Genomic DNA, 24207 nt, shown 5'->3' with positions numbered 1-24207 from the left:
TCTCTTCCACTCTGGAGTTGCCCACGGTGAGAGGCGTCGAGCAGGCGTGGGTATACTTATTGCCCCATGGCTGGGCGCCTGCACATTGGGGTTCACCCCAGTGAACGAGAGGGTAGCCTCCCTCCGCCTTCAGGTGGGGGGACAGGTCCTGACTGTTGTTTGAGTCTATGCACCAAACGGCAGCTCAGAGTACCCACCCTTCTTGTAGTCCCTGGAGGAAGTGCTGGATAATGCTCCTTCCGGGGACTCCATCGTTCTACTGGGTGACTTCAATGCTCACGTGGGCAATGACAGTGAGACCTGGAGGGGCGTGATTGGGAGGAACCGATCTGAACCTGAGCGGTGTTCTATTATTGGACTTCTGTGCTCGACACGGATTTTCAATAATGAACACCATGTTCAAACATAAGGGTGTCCATGTGTGCACTTGGCACCAGGACACCCTAGGCCGCAGTTCGATGATCGACTTTGTAGTCGTGTCATCGGAATTGCAGCCGCATGTTTTGGAAACTCGGGTGAAGAGAGGGGCGGAGCTGTCAACTGATCACCACCTGGTGGTGGGTTGGCACCGATGGTGGAGGAAGATGCCGGTCCGACCTGGCAGACCCAAACGCTCGGTGAGGGTCTGCTGGGAACGTCTGGCAGAATCTCCTGTCAGGAAGAGCTTCAACTTCCACCTCCGGCAGAGCTTTTCCCACGTCCCGGGGGAGGCGGGGGACATTGAGTCTGAGTGGACCATGTTCCGCGCCTCCATTGTTGAAGCGGCCGACCGAAGCTGTGGCCGTAAGGTCGTTGGTGCCTGCCGTGGCGGCAATCCCTGAACCCGATGGTAGACACCGGCGGTAAGGGATGCCGTCAAGCTGAAGAAGGAGTCCTATCGGGCCGTTTTAGCCTGCGGGACTCCGGAGGCAGCTGAGAGGTACCGGATGGCCAAGCGGAACGCGACTTCGGCGGTTGCTGAGGCAAAAACACGGGCGTGGGAGGAGTTTGGATGAGGCCATGGAGAATGAGTTCCGGACGGCTTCGAGGAAATTCTGGTTCACCATCCGGCGTCTCAGGAGGGGGAAGCAGTGCAACGTCAACACTGTTTACAGTGGGGATGGCGTGCTACTGACCTCGACTCGGGACGTCGTGAGTCGGTGGGGAGAATACTTCGAAGACCTCCTCAATTCCACCTACACGCTTTCCATTGAGGAAGCAGGGCCTGGAGACTCTGAGGCTGATTCTCTAATCTCTGGGGTCGAAGTCACTGAGGTAGTTAAAAAACTCCTCGGTGGCAAGGCCCCGTGGGTGGATGAGATCCGCCCGGAGTTCTTAAAGGCTCTGGATGTTGTGGGGCCGTCCCTTATGCTGACACGCCTCTACAACATTGCGTGGACATCGGGGACAGTGCCTCTAGATTGGCAGACTGGGGTGGTGGTTCCCCTCTTTAAGAAGGGGGACCGGAGGGTGTGTTCAAATTACAGGGGAATCACACTCCTCAGCCTCCCCGGTAAGGTCAGGGGTGCTGGAGAGTCCGTCGGGAGGTCGAACCTCGGATTCAGGAGGAGCAGTGTGGCTTTCGTCCTGGCTGTGGAACAGTGGACCAGCTTTGCACCCTCGGCAGGATCCTCGAGGGTGCATGGGAGTTCGTCCAACCAGTCCACATTTGTTTTGTGGACTTTGAGAAGGCGTTCGACCGTGTCTCTCAGGAGGTTCTGTGGAGGGTGCTTTGGGAGTACGGGGTGCCGAGCCAACTGATAAGGGCGGTTTGGTCCCTGTATCACTGAAGCGAGAGTCTGGTCCGCATTTCCGGCAGTAAGTCGGATTCGCAGCCAAGGCTGCCCTTTGTCACCGATTCTGTTCATAATTTTTATGGACAGAATTTCTAGGCGCAGCCGAGGCGTTGACGGGGTCCGGTTTGGGGACCTCAGCATCGCGTCTCTGCTTTTTGCAGATGACGTGGTGCTGTTGGCTTCTTCAGGCCGTGATCTCCAGCTCTCGCTGGAACGGTTCGCAGCCGAGTGTGAAGCGGTCGGGATGAGGGTCAGCACCTCCAAATCCGAGTCCATGGTCCTCGATCGGAAAAGGGTGGAATGCCCTCTCCGGATCGGGGATGAGACCCTGCCCCAAGTGGAGGAGTTCAAGTATCTTGAAGTCTTGTTCGCGAGTGAGGGGAGGATGGAGCGCGAGATCGACAGGCGGATCGGTGCAGCGTCAGCAATAATGCGGACCCTGTACCGGTCCGTTGTGGTGAAGAGAGAGCTGAGCCAAAAGGCAAAGCTCTCAATTTACCGGTCGATTTACGCTCCTACCCTCACCTATGGTCACGAGCTATGGGTCGTGACCGAAAGAACGAGATCCCGGATACAAGTGGCCGAAAGGAGTTTTCTCCGCAGGATGTCCGGGCTCTCCCTTAGAGATAGGGTGGGAAGCTCGGTCATCCGGGAGAGACTCGGAGTAGAGTCGCTACTCCTCCACGTTGAGAGGAGCCAGATAAGGCGGCTCGGGCATCTCATCAGGATGCCTCCTGGACGCCTCCCTGGGGAGGTGTTCCGGGCATGTCCCACCGGTAGGAGACCCCGGGGACGACCCAGGACGCGCTGGAGAGACTATGTCTCTCAGCTGGCCTGGGAACGCCTTGGGATCCCCCGGGATGAGCTGGATGAAGTAGCTGGGGAGAGGGAAGTCTGGGAGTCCCACCTAAAGCTGCTGCCCCCGCGACCCGACCCCGGATAAGCGGAAGAAGCTGGATGAACCAAATTCTCCAAAATTTCATTTTTCTACTCTAATTTCTACATTTTTTAACCAATTCAACCCATTCCAACTTTCAATTGTTCATCTCTTGCCTACCTATTGCACAACTTCCCACTTACCAAAAATTCCAAACTTTCAAATTTGAAATTCAACCAAATTCTCCAAAATTTCGTTTTTCTACTCAAATTTCTACATTTTTCAACCAATTCAACCCCTTCAAACTTTCAATTGTTCATCTCTTGCCTACCCATTCCACAACTTCCCACTTACCGAAAATTTCTAATTTGAAATTCAACCAAATTCTCCAAAATTTTGTTTTGCTACTCTAATTTCTACATTTCTCTACCAATTCAACCCATTACAAATTTCAACCCTTCATCTTTTGCCTACCTGTTCCACAACTTCCCACTTACCAAAAATTCCAAACTTTCATTTTTCAACTCTAATTTCTACATTTTTCAACCGATTCAACCCATTCAAATTTTCAACTGTTCATCATTTTCGTACGTATTCCGCAATTTCCCACTTACCAAAAATTACAAATTTTCACCACAAATTCTCCAAAATTTCATTTTACACTTCTATTTTTCATATTTCTCAAGTAATTCAACTCATTTCAACATCATTCGGCATCATTCCCCAAGAAGTTATTCAAAGTCTTCACCTTCACACGCAATTTCTGAGGAAATTGCATTTTCTAGTTAACCTATAAAACACTGCATGGCTTAGCGCCTTCATATCTCGTCGACCTAGTTGTACCTTACGTTCCATCCCGTAACCTTCACTCGCAAAACGCTAGTCTTTAAGTGACCCCGAGGACCAAAAAGAAGTCCACAGGGTTCAGAGAATAGGTGTCAAACTCAAGGCCCGGGGGCCAGATACAAATTGTGCATCAAATTCATGTGTCATTGCTAAAATTACCCGAAACATTACGCTTAAAAATCCAGCCACGGTAATGTGTATTCCTGGGGGCAGAGCACCCGACATAGAACCTAATCTTAGGGAGCTGACTCGCAATAGGCCTAGTCAACAGTGTAGTTCCACCAACATTAGCTACTCGGACATAGTGATACACGTCGGCTCCAATGATGTTAGGATGAGACAATCAGAGATCACAAAGAAAAACATAGCGAGGACTTGTGATCTTGCCAGAAAGATGAGTCGGCATCGAGTATTTGTCTCTGGCCCCCTGCCTGGGAGAGGCACTGATGAGAGGTTTAGTAGATTAGTCTCCCTTAATCGATGGATGGCTGGGTTCTGTAAAAAGCAGGGATTGTATTTTATAGATAACTGGTCCTCCTTCTGGGGCCGCCCCGACCTGCTGAGGAAGGACGGCCTTCACCCTAACCGTGAAGGCGCCTTCACTCTTTCTAGGAATATAGATTACTGTCTGAGCCACTCATGACAGGTCACTTTAGAGCAGGCCAGGGCACAGGTGATTAGACCACCTGTGAGGATGGGTTTGGAGTCAGTTAAGTTAAAGTTAACTAGCGCTAGGCTAGAATTTCAGCATACACATAGCTCCTCGTGTAGACTAGAGCGCGACAGTTTGAATAGTGCTACAGTACACATAAACATACTTTCTACTGGGGTAGTAGACAAGTCCAATCACTCCGCCCCGACCGGTCTTGCTGATGAAACGGTGCCTGTTTTAGATAACTTCACATGTGTAACAAATATTCACCATCAAATTCCCACGGTCGTTTCATCCCACCGCGCTAATAAACTTTTGAGAGGTGATGTCAGGCCTAGAGAACACAATCTTACTCGCATCCCGTTTAAAAATCCTTTGATAGATACGCACCCTGATCGACCGATTACACTTAAACTCGGTTTTATGAATATTAGATCGCTTCATACGAAAGCAGTTCTCGTTAATGACCTTATCACGGAACATAATCTAAATGTTTGCGGTCTTTGCGAGACCTGGTTAAAACCTAATGAACTGCTACCGCTTAACGACGCCTCACCCCCAAATTTTGTGAGCTCGCATGTGGCGCGTCCTCGAAAAAAGGGTGGGGGTCGCCCTCATCTCAAATTCTGATCTTAGATTTAGGCCTCGCCTATTTAAATTCACGTATTTAAAACATTTGAAGTTCTCATTGTGCGATCGGCTGCTTTACCGTCATTCTATCTTGCTGTTATTTACCGTCCACCTGGGGAATGAATGAATTTTCAGAATTTGTGGCTGATCTAGTGACAAATGCAGATAATATAGTTATCATGGGTGATTTCAACATCCACATGAATTCACCGTCAGAACCACTGACTTCGGCATTTCAGACTTTAATCGATACGTTTGGTTTTACGCAAGCCGTACAGGCAGCAACGCATAAGAATGGCAATACCTTAGACCTGGTATTATCCCGGGGACTAGCAACATCAAATATAGCAGTACTGCCATACACTAATGTTTTGTCTGATCATTTCTTAATAAAATTTGAAATTTTAGTTCCTTGTCAAAGACAAGAGAGCAATCAGAATTATAGCAGCTGTAATTTTAACTCCATGACTGCAACTGCGCTATCTGAGTTACTGTCGCCGGCAATCGCCATGTTTCCCGCATACAGCGGCTCTATTGATAATCTTACAAATGAATTCAATGCGACATTATTAAAAGCCATCGACTCTGTGGCGCAGCTACGTCTGAAAACTCGCCGTAGATGGCCAACTCCGTGGTTCACAGATGAAACACGTACGCTTAAGCAATTATGTAGAAAGCATGAGCGCAGATGGCGTTTAACCAAACTTGAGGTTTTCCATCAGGCATGGAAGGACAGCCTCCTGAGATATAAAGATGTGCTTATTGTTGGAAATGATATACTTTTTATCATTGGATTCTATGTATCTACTTTTGTGTGCAAGACTCTCCGCAGTATGTGACCATCTAGCCTTGTGAAAATGATTTGGGGGCATATGGCCGGCTAATGACTGGAGTCATTAGCCGCGCTATACAATAAGCCCCATAGTTAGCTAGACATGTTCAGATCATGAGATTGTCATGGGATGGCTGAAGCAGACAGAGGTCTCATTTAAGTTGAAGTCATGAGTACGACACCGGGATGTATTCCCAGGGCCACTAAAGACTACGTTTTTGTTAAGCTAATAGTCATGAGACGTCCATACTGCTCCGTCCACGAGAGTTTGTTCTGTGGTAATGAGATATAACTATGGAATGTATTTCCTGCCTGTGAACCTACCCGATCATGTACACTTGCCCAATTGTTTCTTTCTCAATAAAAAGCTCGGCAAAACTCAGAGCAGAGCGCGAATCTCAGCCACACTTGCTGTGTCTGGGATGCGCCCTTCTGCGCAGGAGAAAACGCTAAGCCAAGAAAGACCTACCGTCTCCGAGATTGATTTCAGATAAATGTTGTCAACCCAACATTTTTGGGGGCTCGTCCGGGATTTCCTGAAAATCTGCTCGCTCATCCGAAGAGTGTTGAAGACGCCGAATCCGTGCACGGCAGAGGTCACAGGACGCCTGAAGGAAAGCCCTGGGGAACAATGTTCATCCACCAGGCCGGCGTCCGGTTCAGCACCTCTCGGCAGCGAGGATTGACGGAAACTTCAAAAGAAATCTCTCAGAGACTCGGTGAGACCTCTTTGTTGGCTGCGTGGTTGGGGTATTTTAGTCCCCAGAAAAAGGGTACCTGGGTAAGGACGGCGGAGTCCTTGTTGTGAATTCCAAGTGATAGGAATTCGGTCTACAGATGGAACTTGTAGACGGAAATACACCTCGTTGTGTTAAGAAAATTCCGCGGTGTGAATGTGTGTGAATGGTAGCACGTATCACTCGCTATTGTGCTGCATGTAACATGGTGGGAAGAAATGGCAAATTTCTGTGGAATTCCTCACCAGAAAACTGGTCAAAGCAGGAATTACCACAGAAAGTTGTTATTGCACTAAAGAAACATTCCATCTTTAGAAATCCCTATGATTTAAATGTTGAACTAAATTGATTACATTGGGGGCCCGTCAAAGTGTTACTGACAATGTATCAGGGGATGAGAAGTATACGTTAAATAAGTTACCAAACTTGAGGCCGCAAGTATGATTGTCAGACAATGAAGCTATAGTGCGTAGGCTTAGGCGTGGCTCAAGAAGAGGAGCCTGAGGCAGAAGCTCCTTCTGCTCCTATGCAAAACATGCATCTAATTTAAAAGACCTGAACCCCCCCCCCCCATATAATAGCAAAATATATTATGGTCAGTCAATAAGAACTCCTACCAAACAAGAAGCATGACCAAGGCTGTTAAATTTCCCCAAAGTATAAATGACGCTGATGTATGCGAATGATACAGTTGTCAAACCTTATTGAAAGGCCAGTAATGTGAGAAAAAATAAATAAAAATAGTAAAACCAAAACATCAAATAGAGGAAGACGTTTGCACAGCATTGTTTGTTGATGTTGTTTGTGCACTGTGTTTTGTTGTGGGCCTTTGTGTTGTCCTTGTGTTCTCTGTGTGTTTATGTGTGTCTATGTGTTAAAATTTTGAAATTGGCTAAAACAGTGTGCAAGGAAAGTTACTAGACTGGGGTCTATTCGATTTGCACTGCAAGAAAAAATAAAATAAAAAAGGAGACATTGAAACTGGAAAATGCATTTTTTGGAGAAATTGGTGTAAAAACAGGCGAAAAAGATGAATAAATATTTAGGAGATGCAACAGAATGATGTTCGAGCAGAATTGAATCAGTTGAAACATGTAGAACTTAGAGGTGAAATATGAATTTTGTAAAATTTTGCAGAAATTTTAATCAATCTTTTATTGGCCAAGTTTGAGCATGCCATAGCATTACAAAGAAGTAATAATTTAACGTGAAAATATGAATTTCTTAATTTTGCAATTTCGGGAATGTTTAAAAACGTTCCCAGTGTGATTTAAATGGGCTGAATGATGTGAATTTCAAACTGGGACAATGTAAAGGTGAAATGTAGAATTTGCCTGTAAGAATGAGTGGAAGGAAAATTGCCCTAAATCTGCAAATTTTTTGGAAATGAAAAGCTTATGGAATTAATTCAATGCAAGCATCTCTTGAGTGAATTTTTGGAATATGTCAAAATCGGAATGAGTGGGTTGTTTTACCAAGAACCTTGAGATAGGACAGATTCAAATGAGGACTGTGAATTAAAAATGATGTAGTATGACTGTGTGGACAGCTTGAAGAGAGCTTGAGGAGAGTGAGAACAGTGCATGCGTGCGTGCCTGTGTGTGTGTGCGCGTGTGTGAGATGCAAATGAGCAGGAATGAATAACAAGATACAGCTTGACTGGTTGACGTTGTTGGAGACTACTATGTGAAAAGTAGTAGAACAACTTTGAAGAAAGAATGATTTTGAGCATATTTAATGCTAAGAAAAGAAAATAGGCCTTATTTCACAGTGGTTGACTGATTATCATGAATTGAATGGCTCGTTTTAGGCTTTCATCTAAAAGTCAAGTCAAGTTTATTTGTATAGCCCTAAATCACAAACAGTCTCAAAGGGCTTCAAGTAGACAAAAGTTCAAGTTTTCGTCTACAATGATGATAATTGCTTTTGAAACAAAGGAAGTGTAAGGATGAGATTCCTTTCTCCTCATGCAGCATTTAGGCCAGAGAGGAAGTGAAGTCAAGTAACAGAAGTTAGGATGGGTAAAAACCAGAAGTAAACTATCTTGGTTTACTCTCAGCGAAAGGGAGAGCAGGTAACAGGTTATATTAGACACACCACGACCTGCCACGAAGAACAACTGATGTTTTTTTTTTGTCATTACAGCTGAGCTTGGGCTCCATGCTATGCTGAAATTGCTAAGCCACTAACAGGAGTGGCTCATGGACAGCCGTTAGCAGTCAAAGATACATTCGCGTGGACACCAAAAGTAGAAGAAGGATTGACAAGATTGAAAATGATATTAGTTCAAACAACAAAGGGTGTGATAATGGATAAGGTGCTATTGACGATGTCAATAACAAAACTGTTTTGCCAAAATGACTTTTAAGGCAACGCCTGTTGTGTCACTTATGTGACAAAAGGGGGGAGATGAGTTATTAGTTACCTATTAGTTACCTTTGGTTTAGATTCTTGAAAAAAAATTTTTTTTTTAAGCATGTCCTGTTTGTGTGAAACATGATCCACACAGGAACCTAAAAGAAACTCTATATGAAAATTCGAAGATTCGAATAGTGGAGCCTAACAGGAACATGGAAAAAGTGAACAGCTGAGAAATGGCCTTCGATGTACTGGCAGTGAATTATAAATTCAGGACAGTTCAGTAATATCTGTAAAGTGAGCATAACACCATTAATACTGAGGTCAAAATAGAGATGATACTAGGCAAAATTTGGAAACTAGATCAGAAATTGAAGGCTCAAATCAGGAAAGGTGGAAAGGTAATAGAGAGAATGGCATAAAATCAAAGTTAGGAAAACAAAAGATAGATAGTGGCCTGAAAATAGGAGGAGTTTCTGGAAATTACAGTATAATTGAGAGAAATAACAGTTAAGACTTGCAATTTAAGTTTAGGGTAATCTGTCAATTTAAAATGGTTCAAATGAGGTCCATCACAATACATCCGAGCGCTCATGAAGGAAAGGCGCTGTTCTTCTCAGGTAGATTAGATTATTGATAATAGTAGAATTTGAAGTTTGATTAACAGAAGGCACTATGGAATTTATGTCAAATTGGAAGATGATATTTAAGTTTGGTATCCCAGTCTGTTTTTTCAGTATCCATCAGTGACTCTGAAACTCGATCCCGAGACTCCACCGACAGCTGAGAACATCAAGAAAAATGGTGCATGGCTCTAAGGCACCTTTGACCTTTGCAAGAGCAAAGAAGGACTATATTTGTGCTTGGGGGGAGCACAACGCCCTGGAGGAGAACGACATCCTCGGAGGCGGAGTACAAAGAGTGAAGGAGCTCACAAGATGAGAATGGACTCAGTTGAAAATGGACTCATCCAAGAGTGAGGGATGAGTTGACTCTGAGACTACAACCAAAGATAACAACCTGACAATGAGGTGCGGCGAAAGACACACAAGACCTGAAAGATGCACCAAGCTGCTGAGACGTTATCAAACTTGGTGGAGCTTGGGTCAGAGTGGATGGAAGCTTGCTTGGGCACTGAGTTTGACACAACTGAGGAGTCTTGCTAAAAGATAAACAAATAAGGAACAAATTGTGTAGTGTTACGAAGAAAGAAAAAGTATCATAGTCAGAGGATAAATTTGGATGAAACAGGCTAAAATTGTAAGAGATAAGAGTAGAATCACATTTAGCCCATCCAGCTTAACAATTAGACATTTAGTCATTAACAGTTCGGAGAAGGAAAAATAGGGCATTAGGATCTACTAGGATGCAGTCAAAAGGTGATTAGATTATTCAATGGAGGTAATTAATAAAGTAGAAGTTAATCACACCTCATAGGGAAATTCTGGTGTCAAAACAAAAAGTTTGATAAGATCAAGGAATAACAGCCATGAAAACTTTTGACAGTTAAGAATAACACTGCATGAGACTCACACCAAGTGACAGTGAACGCGATGACAAATTGTCACGTCTCGTCCCCAACTGCTCCACTATGTGTCTGTTGTCTTGGTTTCTGTCTGTGTGCTCGCCCCTCCCCTCCTGTGTGCCCATGATTAGTGTGATTGTTCCCACCTGCCTCTCGTTACCTGTCTTGTATAAAAGTCCTGTCTGCCCCTCTCTCCCTGTCGGATCATTGGTTTTGGTCATTGGTTTTGGTTTTGGTTTTGGTTGCTGTCGTTCGGTGTTGTCGTCCTGTCTTGGTGCCGTCATGTCCTGCTGTCTTCTTGTTCCACGTCCCGGTCAGTCAGTCAAGTTATTGTTTAAGTCATGTCAGTTTACCGAGTCTGTATTTTGAGTTGCTTCAATAAACCCTGGTCCAAGCTGCACTTGGTCGTCCTGCTCCATGCTCCACCCGACCGTGACACAAATGTGATAGGACTCGGAAAACAAATGCCTTAACATGGCAAAGTGAAAATAATGTAGTGGAGTAGACTGTTGGAGGAAGACTTTTGAGTATCTTTACCCAGGTGCTCGATCAGAACGATGGATTAGGACAAGATTATTTAAGGACCTACTGAGGCTGCTTCTTTCCCCATGCTCACCCATGAACATGCTCAGCAGTACAAATGACTGAATTTTTAGGCATTTAATTGGCAATTTTACAGTAAAGGTCCGGTACGAATGTACGAAATATTCACTTGGGAAGGACATCCAGAAATGAAGGGTTTACCGTTAATATTCGCTGATTGCCTGTTCACTTACACATACTAAATTTGTTTGTTGTTGTATGAGTGATAGATGCAAATGGATTGGCGCTTGTGTGGTTACGAATATGTGTGTGTGTGTGTGTGTTGAGGGCAGTATGAAAGGCCAAAGTATTTTGTAGTTGGTATGAAAGGGTCACAGTTGAGGGTAAGATTCCTCTCACCTGAGACAGGAACACCCAAGTGTGATGACTAACAGCCGATGGTTAATCAAAGGCACCATGAACAACAAAAATAGTTCATGGAGAAGGCCGAATTCAGCAACACGGATGGACAAGACAGGACTGATATCGAACACTAGGACGATGGACATATGACATGACGAACCTGAACTCACCCGACAAGGTGACAGACTATGTAGATGACAACCATACATATGGAACTTAAGCTTGCTTGTGGCAAGTGCGAGCTTGGCTTTGTTTCTGTGTGTCACTTGACTTATTGCAGCGTCAACCGACAGCCAAGGAGCAGATTGCTGGTTGTTTTATAACTTGTATTACTTTTGCAGGTTGTCGATTGCAGTCTTGGAAAGTTTATGTTGAATTCACGTGAAAATGTTAACCCTAACCCTTTTGATTTTTATGATGATTGATGATTTTCAGGACGGAATCCCCGTGCGCCATGATTCATTGTGTGTCTATTTTCATTTAGTAGATACTCGATGCCTGTGTAGTTTTGTGAGCACAAGTGTCCGTTGTTGGTATTGCCGAGTGTGAGGTGCACAGTCAATTTTCAGGAACTTGGGGATGACGATCCTGGATGACTGCAAGGTTCGACAGGACTGGCTGCAAGACGTGATGATGTGGTAGGACGTTTGCCGGTTCCTTTTTAAATGCCTAATGACACATTGGGCGAATGTGTTAAAGGGGGGTGGAGTTACGTTTGAGTGCGTAAGTAGATACATATAAAATTTAATTGTGACATTCAATGCTTTTTTGGATTCACTTGTTTTGGAGGCTTTAACAGGACGTGCCAGAATTCAACAGGCAGCAGTCACAGGAGAAATCGTGCGAGACTGACAGCACGATGAGAAATAAGGAAGATAATTCATAACTCCTGGGGGGAGTGTTGTTGTTTGTTTGTTTGTTTGTTTTAGGTTCACGCGGGCCTCTGGATCGTAGGAGTAGATGCAGGGACGCTTGGAGGTTCTATTGAACAACGACCACCAATCATCCCCGTGCCCCAAACAACCACAAAGGAGAAGAATTGTTTGCTGACGACTGGTTATGGAGATGTCGATTACTAGGGAACTCCTGAACGCTGACCGGGGCCTGGGAAGAGACTCTGAGGACGGTGAAGTGGACATAAAGATCTTGGATGGACAGCAGGGCCTGGGCAGTGATCCCAGAGCAATTCATCGACAGACACATACATATGCAAGGGGGGCAAAACTAAGAGCATTTCAACTTTGCAGTATGCTGTGATATTGTGTCAATATTATGTCCTTCATTACTTTATCAAACGACCACATGCGGCATTATTTTAATTAGTCACATGACTAAAAGGTTGACATCAGCATCTGCTGTCCAGAATATCATGTTGGCCCAGTGTGAACAAGATGAGTGGGACCGCCTTGCGTAAATCGCCTACCTGTCTATTTTTCTTGACGATCCAGAACAAAATACATTCCATTATAACGAACATAGCCAAAGCCGGATGAAGGGCTGTAGTTCTGATAAACTCTGGAATGTAAACTTTCATGCTTTTTGATGGTACTATACTATATTGTGTAAGCATATACTCATTTATACACATATGTAGTTATTAGTTGATGTTTTGTTTTCCCATGAATTCCAATGTTAAAAACAGGAGGGAATGTTGGAAATGATATACTTTTTATCATTGGATTCTATGTATCTACTTTTGTGTGCAAGACTCTCCGCAGTATGTGACCATCTAGCCTTGTGAAAATGATTTGGGGGCATATGGCCGGCTAATGACTGGAGTCATTAGCCGCGCTATACAATAAGCCCCATAGTTAGCTAGACATGTTCAGATCATGAGATTGTCATGGGATGGCTGAAGCAGACAGAGGTCTCATTTAAGTTGAAGTCATGAGTACGACACCGGGATGTATTCCCAGGGCCACTAAAGACTACGTTTTTGTTAAGCTAATAGTCATGAGACGTCCATACTGCTCCGTCCACGAGAGTTTGTTCTGTGGTAATGAGATATAACTATGGAATGTATTTCCTGCCTGTGAACCTACCCGATCATGTACACTTGCCCAATTGTTTCTTTCTCAATAAAAAGCTCGGCAAAACTCAGAGCAGAGCGCGAATCTCAGCCACACTTGCTGTGTCTGGGATGCGCCCTTCTGCGCAGGAGAAAACGCTAAGCCAAGAAAGACATACCGTCTCCGAGATTGATTTCAGATAAATGTTGTCAACCCAACACTTATCTTAGCAAAAACTCGTTATTTTTCGCAAGTCATTAATCTTAATAAAAACAATCCTAAATACCTATTTGATACAGTGGCAAAGCTAACTCTACGCCAGCCAACCCCTGACAGCTCCTTCCAATCAGCTGACGAGTTTATGAAATTTTTTGCTCAAAAGATTGAGTCCATTAGGGACGAGATCAAGAATACCATTCCAATTGCTCCGCCGGTTACTAGCGCTGGGGATCATGCCATAACCCTCTCAAATTTTAAAAGCGTGTCCCTTGAAAGGCTTACACAATTGGTTAGTGCGGCTAAACAAACAACATGTTTACTCGACCCGCTTCCAGCCAAACTACTTAAAGAATTATTTCCAATTTTAGGACCGTCCGTCTTAAATATAATCAATCTGTCTGTCTCCTCTGGGATAGTGCCAACAGCCTTTAAAACCGCTATTATTAAACCGTTACTTAAGCGAGCAAATCTTGACCCGGACTGTCTCAGTAATTATAGGCCAGTTTCAAACCTCCCATTCATAGCAAAACTTCTTGAAAAAGTAGTAGCGCAGCAGCTTATTGATTACATGGTCGCTAATAATCGATATGACTCTTTACAGTCTGGTTTTAGAGCTAATCATTCCACAGAGACAGCACTTGCTAAAGTGACTAATGATCTCCTCATAGCTATGGATTCAAATACGTCGTCTGTATTGTTACTACTCGATCTTAGTGCTGCCTTTGACACTGTAGACTTCGATATTTTATTAGGGCGTCTTAAAAGTTGTGTTGGTATCTCAGGGTCAACACGAGGCTGGTTCTATTCCTATCTATCAGACAGGACGCACCGAGTGGTCCATGGCAATACGTCCTCTGAGCTCTATAATGTTACGTGTGGTGTCCCACAAGGATCGGTACTCGGACCGATTTTATTTAATATTTATATGATTCCTCTTGGGGACATAATACGTAAATATAATATTAGTTTTCAATGCTACGCGGATGACACCCAATTATATATGCCGTTATCGATGACAGAGCCGCGGGACTGTTGTAATCTCGAGGCGTGCCTTGCGGAGATCAAGCAATGGATGTCTCTCAACTTCCTTCGTCTTAACCCAGATAAAACTGAGATGTTGATAATTGGTCCTACTCGTTATCAACACTTATTTAAGGAAACCACTATAACTATAGATAACCGTACTATCACTCAGAGTGATACTGTAACTAATCTCGGGGTAATATTTGACCAAACGCTCTCCTTTCGTAATATTGCTAAGATTCGTCCGATCCTCTCGACCGGGGATGCGGAAACTATTATACATGCGTTCATCACGTCGCGCCTGGACTACTGTAATGTATAATTCTCTGGTCTTCCTAAGTCCCTCACCAAAAGTCTACAGTTAGTACAAAATGCTGCTGCGAGGCTGCTCTCACGGACAAGAAAATTTGATCACATTACCCCAATATTAGCCAACTTACATTGGCTCCCGGTCCGTTTAAGACGTGACTTCAAGGTTCTTTTACTAAACTATAAATCACTGCATGGCTTAGCGCTTTCATATCTCGTCGACCTAGTCGTTCCTTATGTTCCGTCTCGTAACCTTCGTTCGCAAAACGCTAATCTTTTAGTTACACCGAGGGCCAAGAAGATGTCTGCAGGTTCTAGAGCATTCTCTATTCGGGCTCCAGAGCTTTGGAATGCCCTACCAATGGATATTAGAACTGCTACCTCAGTAGAACCATTTAAGACACGTTTAAAGACACATTTCTATGAGATGGCCTTTAACTAACTTGTAGTGGCCGATTCGGCGGGAGTTTGTTTTTGTTCTCTCTGCCCACCCCCCTCCCTGGCTGGGGAGGGGGTTAGGTGGCGCAAAAGCTGATAGCGGCTAGCTCAGGTATGGGCAAACTACGGCCCGCGGGCCACATCCGGCCCGCGGGACCGTTTAATCCGGCCCGCCAACCCTAAATAAATTGTATTATCCATCCATCCATCTTCTTCCGCTTATCCGGGGTCGGGTCGCGGGGGCAACAGCTTCAGGAGGGACTCCCAGACTTCCCTCTCCCCAGCCACTTCATCCAGCTCATCCCGGGGGATCCCAAGGCGTTCCCAGGCCAGCTGAGAGACATAGTCTCTCCAGCGCGTCCTGGGTCGTCCCCGGGGTCTCCTACCGGTGGGACATGCCCGGAACACCTCCCCAGGGAGGCGTCCAGGAGGCATCCTGATAAGATGCCCGAGCCACCTCATCTGGCTCCTCTCAACGTGGAGGAGTAGCGACTCTACTCCGAGTCTCTCCCGGATGACCGAGCTTCTCACCCTATCTCTAAGGGAGAGCCCGGACATCCTGCGGAGAAAACTCATTTCGGCCGCTTGTATCCGAGATCTCGTTCTTTCGGTCACGACCCATAGCTCGTGACCATAGGTGAGGGTAGGAGCGTAAATCGACCGGTAAATTGAGAGCTTTGCCTTTTGGCTCAGCTCTCTCTTCACCACAACGGACCGGTACAGGGTCCGCATTACTGCCGACGCTGCACCGATCCGCCTGTCGATCTCACGCTCCATCCTCCCCTCACTCGTGAACAAGACTCCAAGATACTTGAACTCCTCCACTTGGGGCAGGATCTCATCCCCGATCCGGAGAGGGCATTCCACCCTTTTCCGATCGAGGACCATGGACTCGGATTTGGAGGTGCTGACCCTCATCCCGACCGCTTCACACTCGGCTGCGAACCGTTCCAGCGAGAGCTGGAGATCACGGCCTGAAGAAGCCAACAGCACCACGTCATCTGCAAAAAGCAGAGACGCGATGCTGAGGTCCCCAAACCGGACCCCCTCAACGCCTCGGCTGCGCCTAGAAATTCTGTCCATAAAAATTATGAACAGAATCGGTGACAAAGGGCAGCCTTGGCGGAGTCCAACCCTCACTGGGAACGAATCCGACTTACTGCCGGAAATGCGGACCAGACTCTGGCATTGGTGATACAGGGACCGAACCGCCCTTATCAGTTGGCTCGGCACCCCGTACTTCCGAAGCACCCTCCACAGAACCTCCCGAGGGACACGGTCGAACGCCTTCTCCAAGTCCACAAAACACATGTGGACTGGTTGGGCAAACTCCCATGCACCCTCGAGGATCCTGCCGAGGGTGTAGAGCTGGTCCACTGTTCCACGGCCAGGACGAAAGCCACACTGCTCCTCCTGAATCCGAGGTTCGACCTCCCGACGGACCCTCCTCTCCAGCACCCCTGAATAGACCTTACCAGGGAGGCTGAGGAGTGTGATTCCCCTGTAATTGGAACACACCCTCCGGTCCCCCTTCTTAAAGAGGGGAACCACCACCCCAGTCTGCCAATCCAGAGGCACTGTCCCCGATGTCCATGCAACGTTGTAGAGGCGTGTCAGCCATGACAGCCCCACAACATCCAGAGCCTTTAAGAACTCCGGGCGGATCTCATCCAGCCCCGGGGCCTTGCCACCGAGGAGTTTTTTAACTACCTCAGTGACTTCGACCCCAGAGATTGGAGAATCCGCCTCAGAGTCTCTAGGCCCTGCTTCCTCAATGGAAGGCGTGTAGGTGGAATTGAGGAGGTCTTCGAAGTATTCTCCCCACCGACTCACGACGTCCCGAGTCGAGGTCAGCAGCACGCCATCCCCACTGTAAACAGTGTTGACGTTGCACTGCTTCCCCCTCCTGAGACGCCGGATGGTGGACCAGAATTTCCTCGAAGCCGTCCGAAAGTCATTCTCCATGGCCTCACCGAACTCCTCCCACGCCCGGGTTTTTGCCTCAGCAACCGCCGAAGCCGCGTTCCGCTTGGCCATCCGGTACCTGTCAGCTGCCTCCGGAGTCCCGCAGGCCAAAACGGCCCGATAGGACTTCTTCTTCAGCTTGACGGCATCCCTTACCGCCGGTGTCCACCAGCGGGTTCGGGGGTTGCCGCCACGACAGGCACCAACGACCTTACGGCCACAGCTCCGATCGGCCGCCTCAACAATGGAGGCGCGGAACATGGTCCACTCAGACTCAATGTCCCCCGCCTCCCCCGGGACGTGGGAAAAGCTCTGCCGGAGGTGGGAGTTGAAGCTCTTCCTGACAGGAGATTCTGCCAGACGTTCCCAGCAGACCCTCACAGAGCGTTTGGGTCTGCCAGGTCGGACCGGCATCTTCCCCCACCATCGGAGCCAACCCACCACCAGGTGGTGATCAGTTGACAGCTCCGCCCCTCTCTTCACCCGAGTGTCCAAAACATGCGGCCGCAAATCCGATGACACGACTACAAAGTCGATCATCGAACTGCGGCCTAGGGTGTCCTGGTGCCAAGTGCACACATGGACACCCTTATGTTTGAACATGGTGTTCATTATTGAAAATCCGTGTCGAGCACAGAAGTCCAACAATAGAACACCGCTCGGGTTCAGATCAGGGGGGCCGTTCCTCCCAATCACGCCCTTCCAGGTCTCACTGTCATTGCCCACGTGAGCATTGAAGTCACCCAGTAGAACGATAGAGTCCCCAGAAGGAGCGCTCTCCAGCACTTCCTCCAGGGACCCCAAGAAGGGTGGGTACTCTGAGCTGCTGTTTGGTGCATAGACACAAACAACAGTCAGGACCCGTCCCCCCACCCGAAGGCGGAGGGAGGCTACCCTCTCGTTCACCGGGGTGAACCCCAATGTGCAGGCGCCCAGCCGGGGGGCAATAAGTATACCCACACCTGCTCGACGCCTCTCACCGTGGGCAACTCCAGAGTGGAAGAGAGTCCAGCCCCTCTCGAGAGGGCTTGTACCGGAACCCAAACTGTGTGTGGAGGCTAGTCCGACTATATCTAGTCGGAATCTTTCTGCCTCGCACACCAGCTCGGGCTCCTTTCCAGCCAGAGAGGTGACATTCCATGTCCCAAGAGCCAGCTTCTGCAGCCGGGGATCAGACCGCCAAGGTCCCCGCCTTTGGCTGCCGCCCAGCTCACATTGCACCCGACCCCTTCGGCCCCTCCCACAGGTGGTGAGCCCGTGGGAATAAATTGTATTATTAAACTTTTTTTTCGGTCATTTTGCCTGCAATGACTGCGTTTACCCAGTAGATGGGGAACCACTCGCCTGCGCATTTACTACCGGAAGCCGTGTCAGAAAGCTCGGTGCACACTCACAAGTGCGTGTACGTACACAGTAGTACGGAAATGGCACCTTCGCGCTCTATTTGTAGCAGTGCCGAATTTAGAGCGTGGGCTGTGACGACAGCATTCTTGTAATTTGCGCGCCGAGTTTTCGGATACAGTTTTACGCTAAAGCCACCCACAAACCTTCCCCTGGAATCCTTCCATTAAAATGAGTCGCCCACGGAAAAGCAAGGTGGACACTGAGTGCCGAGTGTTTAAAAAGAGTGGCCAATTTGGCTCGACGTACGCGAGGTGACGTTCAGCCACATGAACATCAACATCAAATGAACACTGAAAATGAAGGAGAGGCTTTCAAGTTTGTTGTAAAAAAATGCATTTTGAATATGATCTGTACAAATAGCAGGGATTGAAACTAGCGACCATTCTCATTTTCAAACAATGCAGGATGCTCAAGGACATTGATGCACCACCTGTTTGTGACTAATCTTAACCTTTAAAGTTCTTAAGGCTTACTTTAAGGAAGTGTTTTCCGTTTCCTCACTTCTGTTACCAGGTGTTTGTGAGTTAAAACTCTGCTCTGATTTTCAGATACCCCTCACCGTGTTGCCGGTTTGATTACTTTATTTGGATGTATGCTTTCACCGATTCTTCAAGATGATATATTTGGTCAGAATGTTTGCCGTTTGATGTGATCTCATAAGATAAACATACATCTTTCATTAATCTGACCTGCAGGCACTGAAGTTATGGAGACTGTTATTCATAATAACAGTGTCATATTTTATGAGAATCACTGATAGCAGTTTTTTAGGGATGTTTTTTTTAATGCTGTTAATAAATGCATTTGTTTTCAAAAAACTTTTTTTGAATATCCATGCTTTACTACCTACTAAAGGCCAAAACCTTTTATGCAATGACCTTTACAGGTCGTTTATATTACTTCACACAAACACTACATCCATCTGCTCCTGGTTCGGCTCCCCGGTCAAAATTTAGAACCCAATTCGGCCCGCAAGTCAAAAAGTTTGCCCACCCCTGGGCTAGCTGGATTCTTCGGGACCAATTCAAGATGAGGAAACTGCAGCTCAACCTCCTTGAGGACACTGCCAGGACAATCGAGGGCACCTCCGACATCCATTTTTTCATTGATTTTCATATTATGTATTACTTGTGCCCTCTCTGCATCCATTACAACCTGGTGATCCTGAAAGGGGGATCCTTCCATCTGTGGTCCCTTCTCAAGGTTTCTCATTTTCCCCTGGTAGGGGTTTTTGAGTTTTTCCCTTGCCCTTTTGGGAGCTTAAGATCAGGGGATGCTTTGAGAATAATTGTCAATTTTTGACTATGTGAAGCCCTTTGAGACTGTTTGTGATTTAGGGCTATACAAATAAACTTGACTTGACTTGACTTAAAATTACAAATTGTCTTCACTTTTAAAAATACATATTTTTAATATTTGACCAGTTTTTACTAGTCTGATTTGAAAACTGGTTATTTGTCAGTTTGTTTTGTCGCTTATTCTTTATATAATATGAGTTGTACATACATTGATTTGGGTTGACAGTCATAGTGGCCCTCCGAAAGAAACTAAGACTACAATGTGGCCCGCGGAAAAAACGAGTTCGACACGGTATCCAGAGCTTTGGAATGCCCTACTGATAGATATATGAACTGCTACCTCAGTAGAAACATTCAAGGCACGATTAAAGAAAAAATGTTATGCCATGGCCTTTAATTAACCTGTCTGGATTTCTTGTCGACCAATCACTATCAAGGCTCATTGCCGCTGTTGCGATCCCTGGATGGCAGTGTTTTTTTCCCATGTGCGCGTCAGCTAGCCTCAGTGTAGCACATTGCTCAGAGGTTTTTGCAGCGCAAACCAGCACAAACGAACGGTACCGTTTTGGGTTCATATGGAGCAGATGGGGGGCTGGGTGAACTCTGGATGACCTATAAAATAATCTCTCATAACTAAAAATATGTTGCAGCACAAACTAAACGTTTTACGGCACAATCCAGCACAAACGAAGCACAAACAAAACAGACTATTTTCCTTAAATTTTGCGTGGGGTGGGGGACCAGCTTCACGCAGGTGCCAGACAGTCATGGAAAGAAAAGCCGCTGAATGGCATGCACCACCGTCAAATTGAAGAAGTGGCTGACATCAAGAAAACATATCAGTGGCTGGAAAAACTTGGACTGAAGGTCAGTGCAGAGGCACTATTCATGGCAGCACAAAAACCTGCCCTAAAAACACAGAAATGGTGCAGCATATCACAGCAGGGTGAATGCACGTGGCAAGGCATAAATGGAGCGGCATAGCGAGGTAGCACAATTAGTGTACCGGAACATCAACAACAGAGGTCCCAGAATCAAGATTGCAGATACCTCCAAAAGTAGTTGAGAACAACCAGGCCAAGATCCTGTGAGACTTACAGATCCAAACTGACAAACTGGTGATAGTCAACCAGCCTGATATAGAGGTGGATAATAAACATGAGAGGACAGCAGTCATGTTAGATGCAATAATACAGAATGACAGCAACATACCCCCCCCCCCAAAAAAGGGACACTAAAATCTGGAGAAATGTAAAGGGCTGAACAACTGGAGAAAGTGTGGAGGGTAAAGGCAACAGTAGTGTCACTTGGCATCCAGGAGCAGTTACCCCAAAACTGGATTAAGTGTTCCAGCAGATGGTAGAGAACCTAAGCTTGAAGGCACTAGTCTAGGTGGGCAAAGAAACTACTTTTTGCACACACACATTACCCTTCATTAGCATGACCCAAGGCTGATTTAGAGTTATTGATGAGATACTCTATGTTCATTTCCAGGATTGTGAGGGGGTAGTGAAGAGGGCTCTTTCATTTGCTACATTCTTACATCCTCTGTGAATACAATTATTCCCTCAAGGTTGAATATTAATTGACAAAGGACGTGAATATGAACTAGAGTGGCCAATGTGTGCCCTCACCAACATTTCAGACTTGCTGATGACAAATCACCAAAACGTTTTTAAAATTCATGCGACTTGCACACATGTACACATACACATACATATAAAAAGAGTTACATCAAGAACAGTTCTCAAAACTCCAGCAAAAGGATGTGGTGAGGGACAAAGAAACCAAGACAAAGAGAAAAAACAGGCTAAAACATCATCAACAAGGCTTAATCTAGGGTTAGAGTGTCCTGTCTTACCCCTGAAAATCACTAATGGAAAGGATTCAGGTATGTGAGATTTACATTACTATTGTTCAGAAATCCATCATCTATACTCCTTATTGTGTGCAGGGTTGAAGGGAACTAATACAACAATCACAGCACAAAGTATATATTACAACGGAATAACCACAACATTTAGCTCCATTCTTTTTCTGTGTGCAGCTGCTGCGTGTATTTTTGCTGTACCTGCTGGCTGTCCACTGGTGCCTGGCTATGCCACCACAGAGCCAATGTATTGATGAATCAATCTGTACATACAGCTTGCATGATTACAGCAGCCAGTTGGTCAATATGCCCAGTGACATCAATGAGCGCAGTATTGCCCCCTGGAATTATGTGTGAGTACTTGTCTCAGCCTGAAAGATTAGACTGATTTTTAACACTTGTCAACATTTTTTTTTTTTTTTTAAATCAGAGATGCAAGTAAAGTTTTCTAGATGAAAAGTGTATGTGTTGATTCCGAATATGCTCTCATTATTTCTCTAGCACATCAGGCTTTCGTTGTTGTCGTCGTCATCAATCATCATCATAACAGTAATCCATTCATTTTCAACATTGCTTATCCTGTTCAGGGTCGATAATATATAATGCTGTATTTGGTAATATTTATTAAGGGTTAAAAACAGCAACATGTTTTTTACCTGAAATGTTATTACTATACATTAAATTATAACGCATGGTAAAATCAGTATTGCACAAGCGCTTACAGGTCCTAAACAAAAATTAGAATATTTCAAAAATCTGATGTGCTAGGAAAAAGTAAAAACATCTTTAAATCAGCATCAAAAATACATTGAAAGCCATTAAAGGCACAAAGACATCCCTGATTAAAATTTGTACATGAATGCTCATTACGTATTTCTGGTTTTACTCTGATCCCTATACATAGTAAAAACATTGATGTGAACCGGGTACCTCAAGTGATCCATGAAGCCAGTTGCCACACAAGCCACTCCTGCAGAGGGCTGGACAATGCTTTTGGTCTTGAGACCATACCAATAGCCCTGTGGATGCCCGTCCTCAAGAAGAACCCCAGCTGTTTACCAACGGCAAGTTACTCCTTAGAGTTTGAACTAATCACTATAGCATGTATATGTGCTATCGCCAGGCAAAGCTAAGCAGGGCATGTGGTACCATTGTCATCTGATGGCATTGCTGATTGTGATGCATGTGTCTGTTGAGAGGATTCATGTAAGGGTTGTGATTTAATTATAGTGAATTTATATTCATTTAAAAGTTTCAATAGACACTGACAATATAAATTACTGTATATCCTTAGTTATTTTCTCACATTTAGACTATCCTACCTGGTGTCAAAGAAATAAAAGCCTCACTCAAATGAATCTCTTTTTTCATTGCAATCTGATTACGCAATGTGTCATGGCGAACGTGCTGTCAAGCGTTTAATATACTGATTTGATCTTTTTTTTAAATCATGTAATCAATAGTGGGTAATGAACCATGATTTTGAAAAATGTTTTAACAATCAGTACAGTATTTCATCAAGTTGGTCAAAAAAAGACAGAGAAAAAGAGTGAGTGAGTGAGTGAGTGAGTGAGTGAGTGAGTGAGTGAGTGAGTGAGTGAGTGAGTGAGTGAGTGAGTGAGTGAGTGAGTGAGTGAGTGAGTGAGTGAGTGAGTGAGTGAGTGAGTGGGGAGCGAGACACAGAGAGGGTGAGAGCTTAAGAGAGAGACAGAGGAGAGAGATGCATACATACACACAGTGGAAGACCTGCAAATAGCAAACATCTGTGTACACTTGGTGCCGATTACACACATGGATAAAATTATTGGTACCCCTCAGATAATTAAAGTAAAAACCCAAGTGGTCACAAAAATAACTTAAATCATACAAAATAAATCATTATTGATGATAATTAACTAATGAATTGTGGTTTAACAGAACTATTTTGTACTTATACTTATGTTGAGAAAACATTGTCAGTTGAAATCACCAAGCCCTACGTAAGCACATTTAAAGATCCATTTTTCATATCTCTCTCTCTCTCTCTCTCTCTCTCTCTCTCTCTCTCTCTCTCTCTCTCTCTCTCTCTCTCTCTCTCATAGTCGTATGCAAAAGTAGGCAGGTGCATACATTTATATATATCTATATATATATATGTATGCAATAAATTTATATATACCGTAATTGCCGGACTATAAACCGCACCAGCTAAAATTCAGGGATATTTCAGTTTTTTTCTTACATAAGCAAAAAAAAAAAAGCAAACCCCTTGGGTTGGTGTTAGGAAGGGCATCCGACTGTAAAAACCTTTGCTCCAAAAATATTCTCAGTATGGCATTTTCATCCACTGGCCATGGACCACCTCCAGTGGAGGAAAGCCATATTGAGAATCCAGTCCTACCCAGCGGAGTCTGGAAAGTGGACTTTAAAAAGAAGAAAAAAAAAAAGCCTCACCGGACTATAAGCCGCATGTGCACACGAGTTTTTTACAAAGAAAGACAGTACATAGAAAGACT

At 45.3% G+C, this 24207-nt stretch overlaps 2 protein-coding genes across 2 annotated transcripts in view; one reads left to right on the top strand and one right to left on the bottom strand.

The window, feature by feature from the left end:
* The window catches only part of LOC125994743 (DNA topoisomerase 3-beta-1), a 136716-nt gene that overhangs the window by 106846 nt on the left and 5663 nt on the right, over positions 1 to 24207 (bottom strand). The window lies entirely within an intron of this gene.
* On the top strand, positions 21602 to 23070 carry LOC125965752 (interleukin-17A). Its single transcript, XM_049716590.1, has 3 exons — positions 21602 to 21733; positions 21890 to 22065; positions 22617 to 23070. Exons 1-3 carry the CDS (start codon positions 21719 to 21721, stop codon positions 22843 to 22845), a joined length of 420 nt encoding a protein of 139 aa, XP_049572547.1. The 5' UTR covers positions 21602 to 21718; the 3' UTR covers positions 22846 to 23070.

Source organism: Syngnathus scovelli, chromosome 3, assembly GCF_024217435.2.
Source record: "Syngnathus scovelli strain Florida chromosome 3, RoL_Ssco_1.2, whole genome shotgun sequence".
NCBI classification, from domain to species: Eukaryota; Metazoa; Chordata; class Actinopteri; order Syngnathiformes; family Syngnathidae; genus Syngnathus; species Syngnathus scovelli.
This window is presented reverse-complemented; position numbering and strand designations above follow the sequence as displayed.

What these genes read in the sequence shown, in the direction of transcription:
- LOC125965752 (XM_049716590.1), top strand. An exon ending in ATTGCCCCCTGGAATTATGT is followed by an intron (nt 22,066 to 22,616) that starts GTGAGTACTTGT and finishes CCCTATACATAG; the next exon opens with TAAAAACATTGATGTGAACC.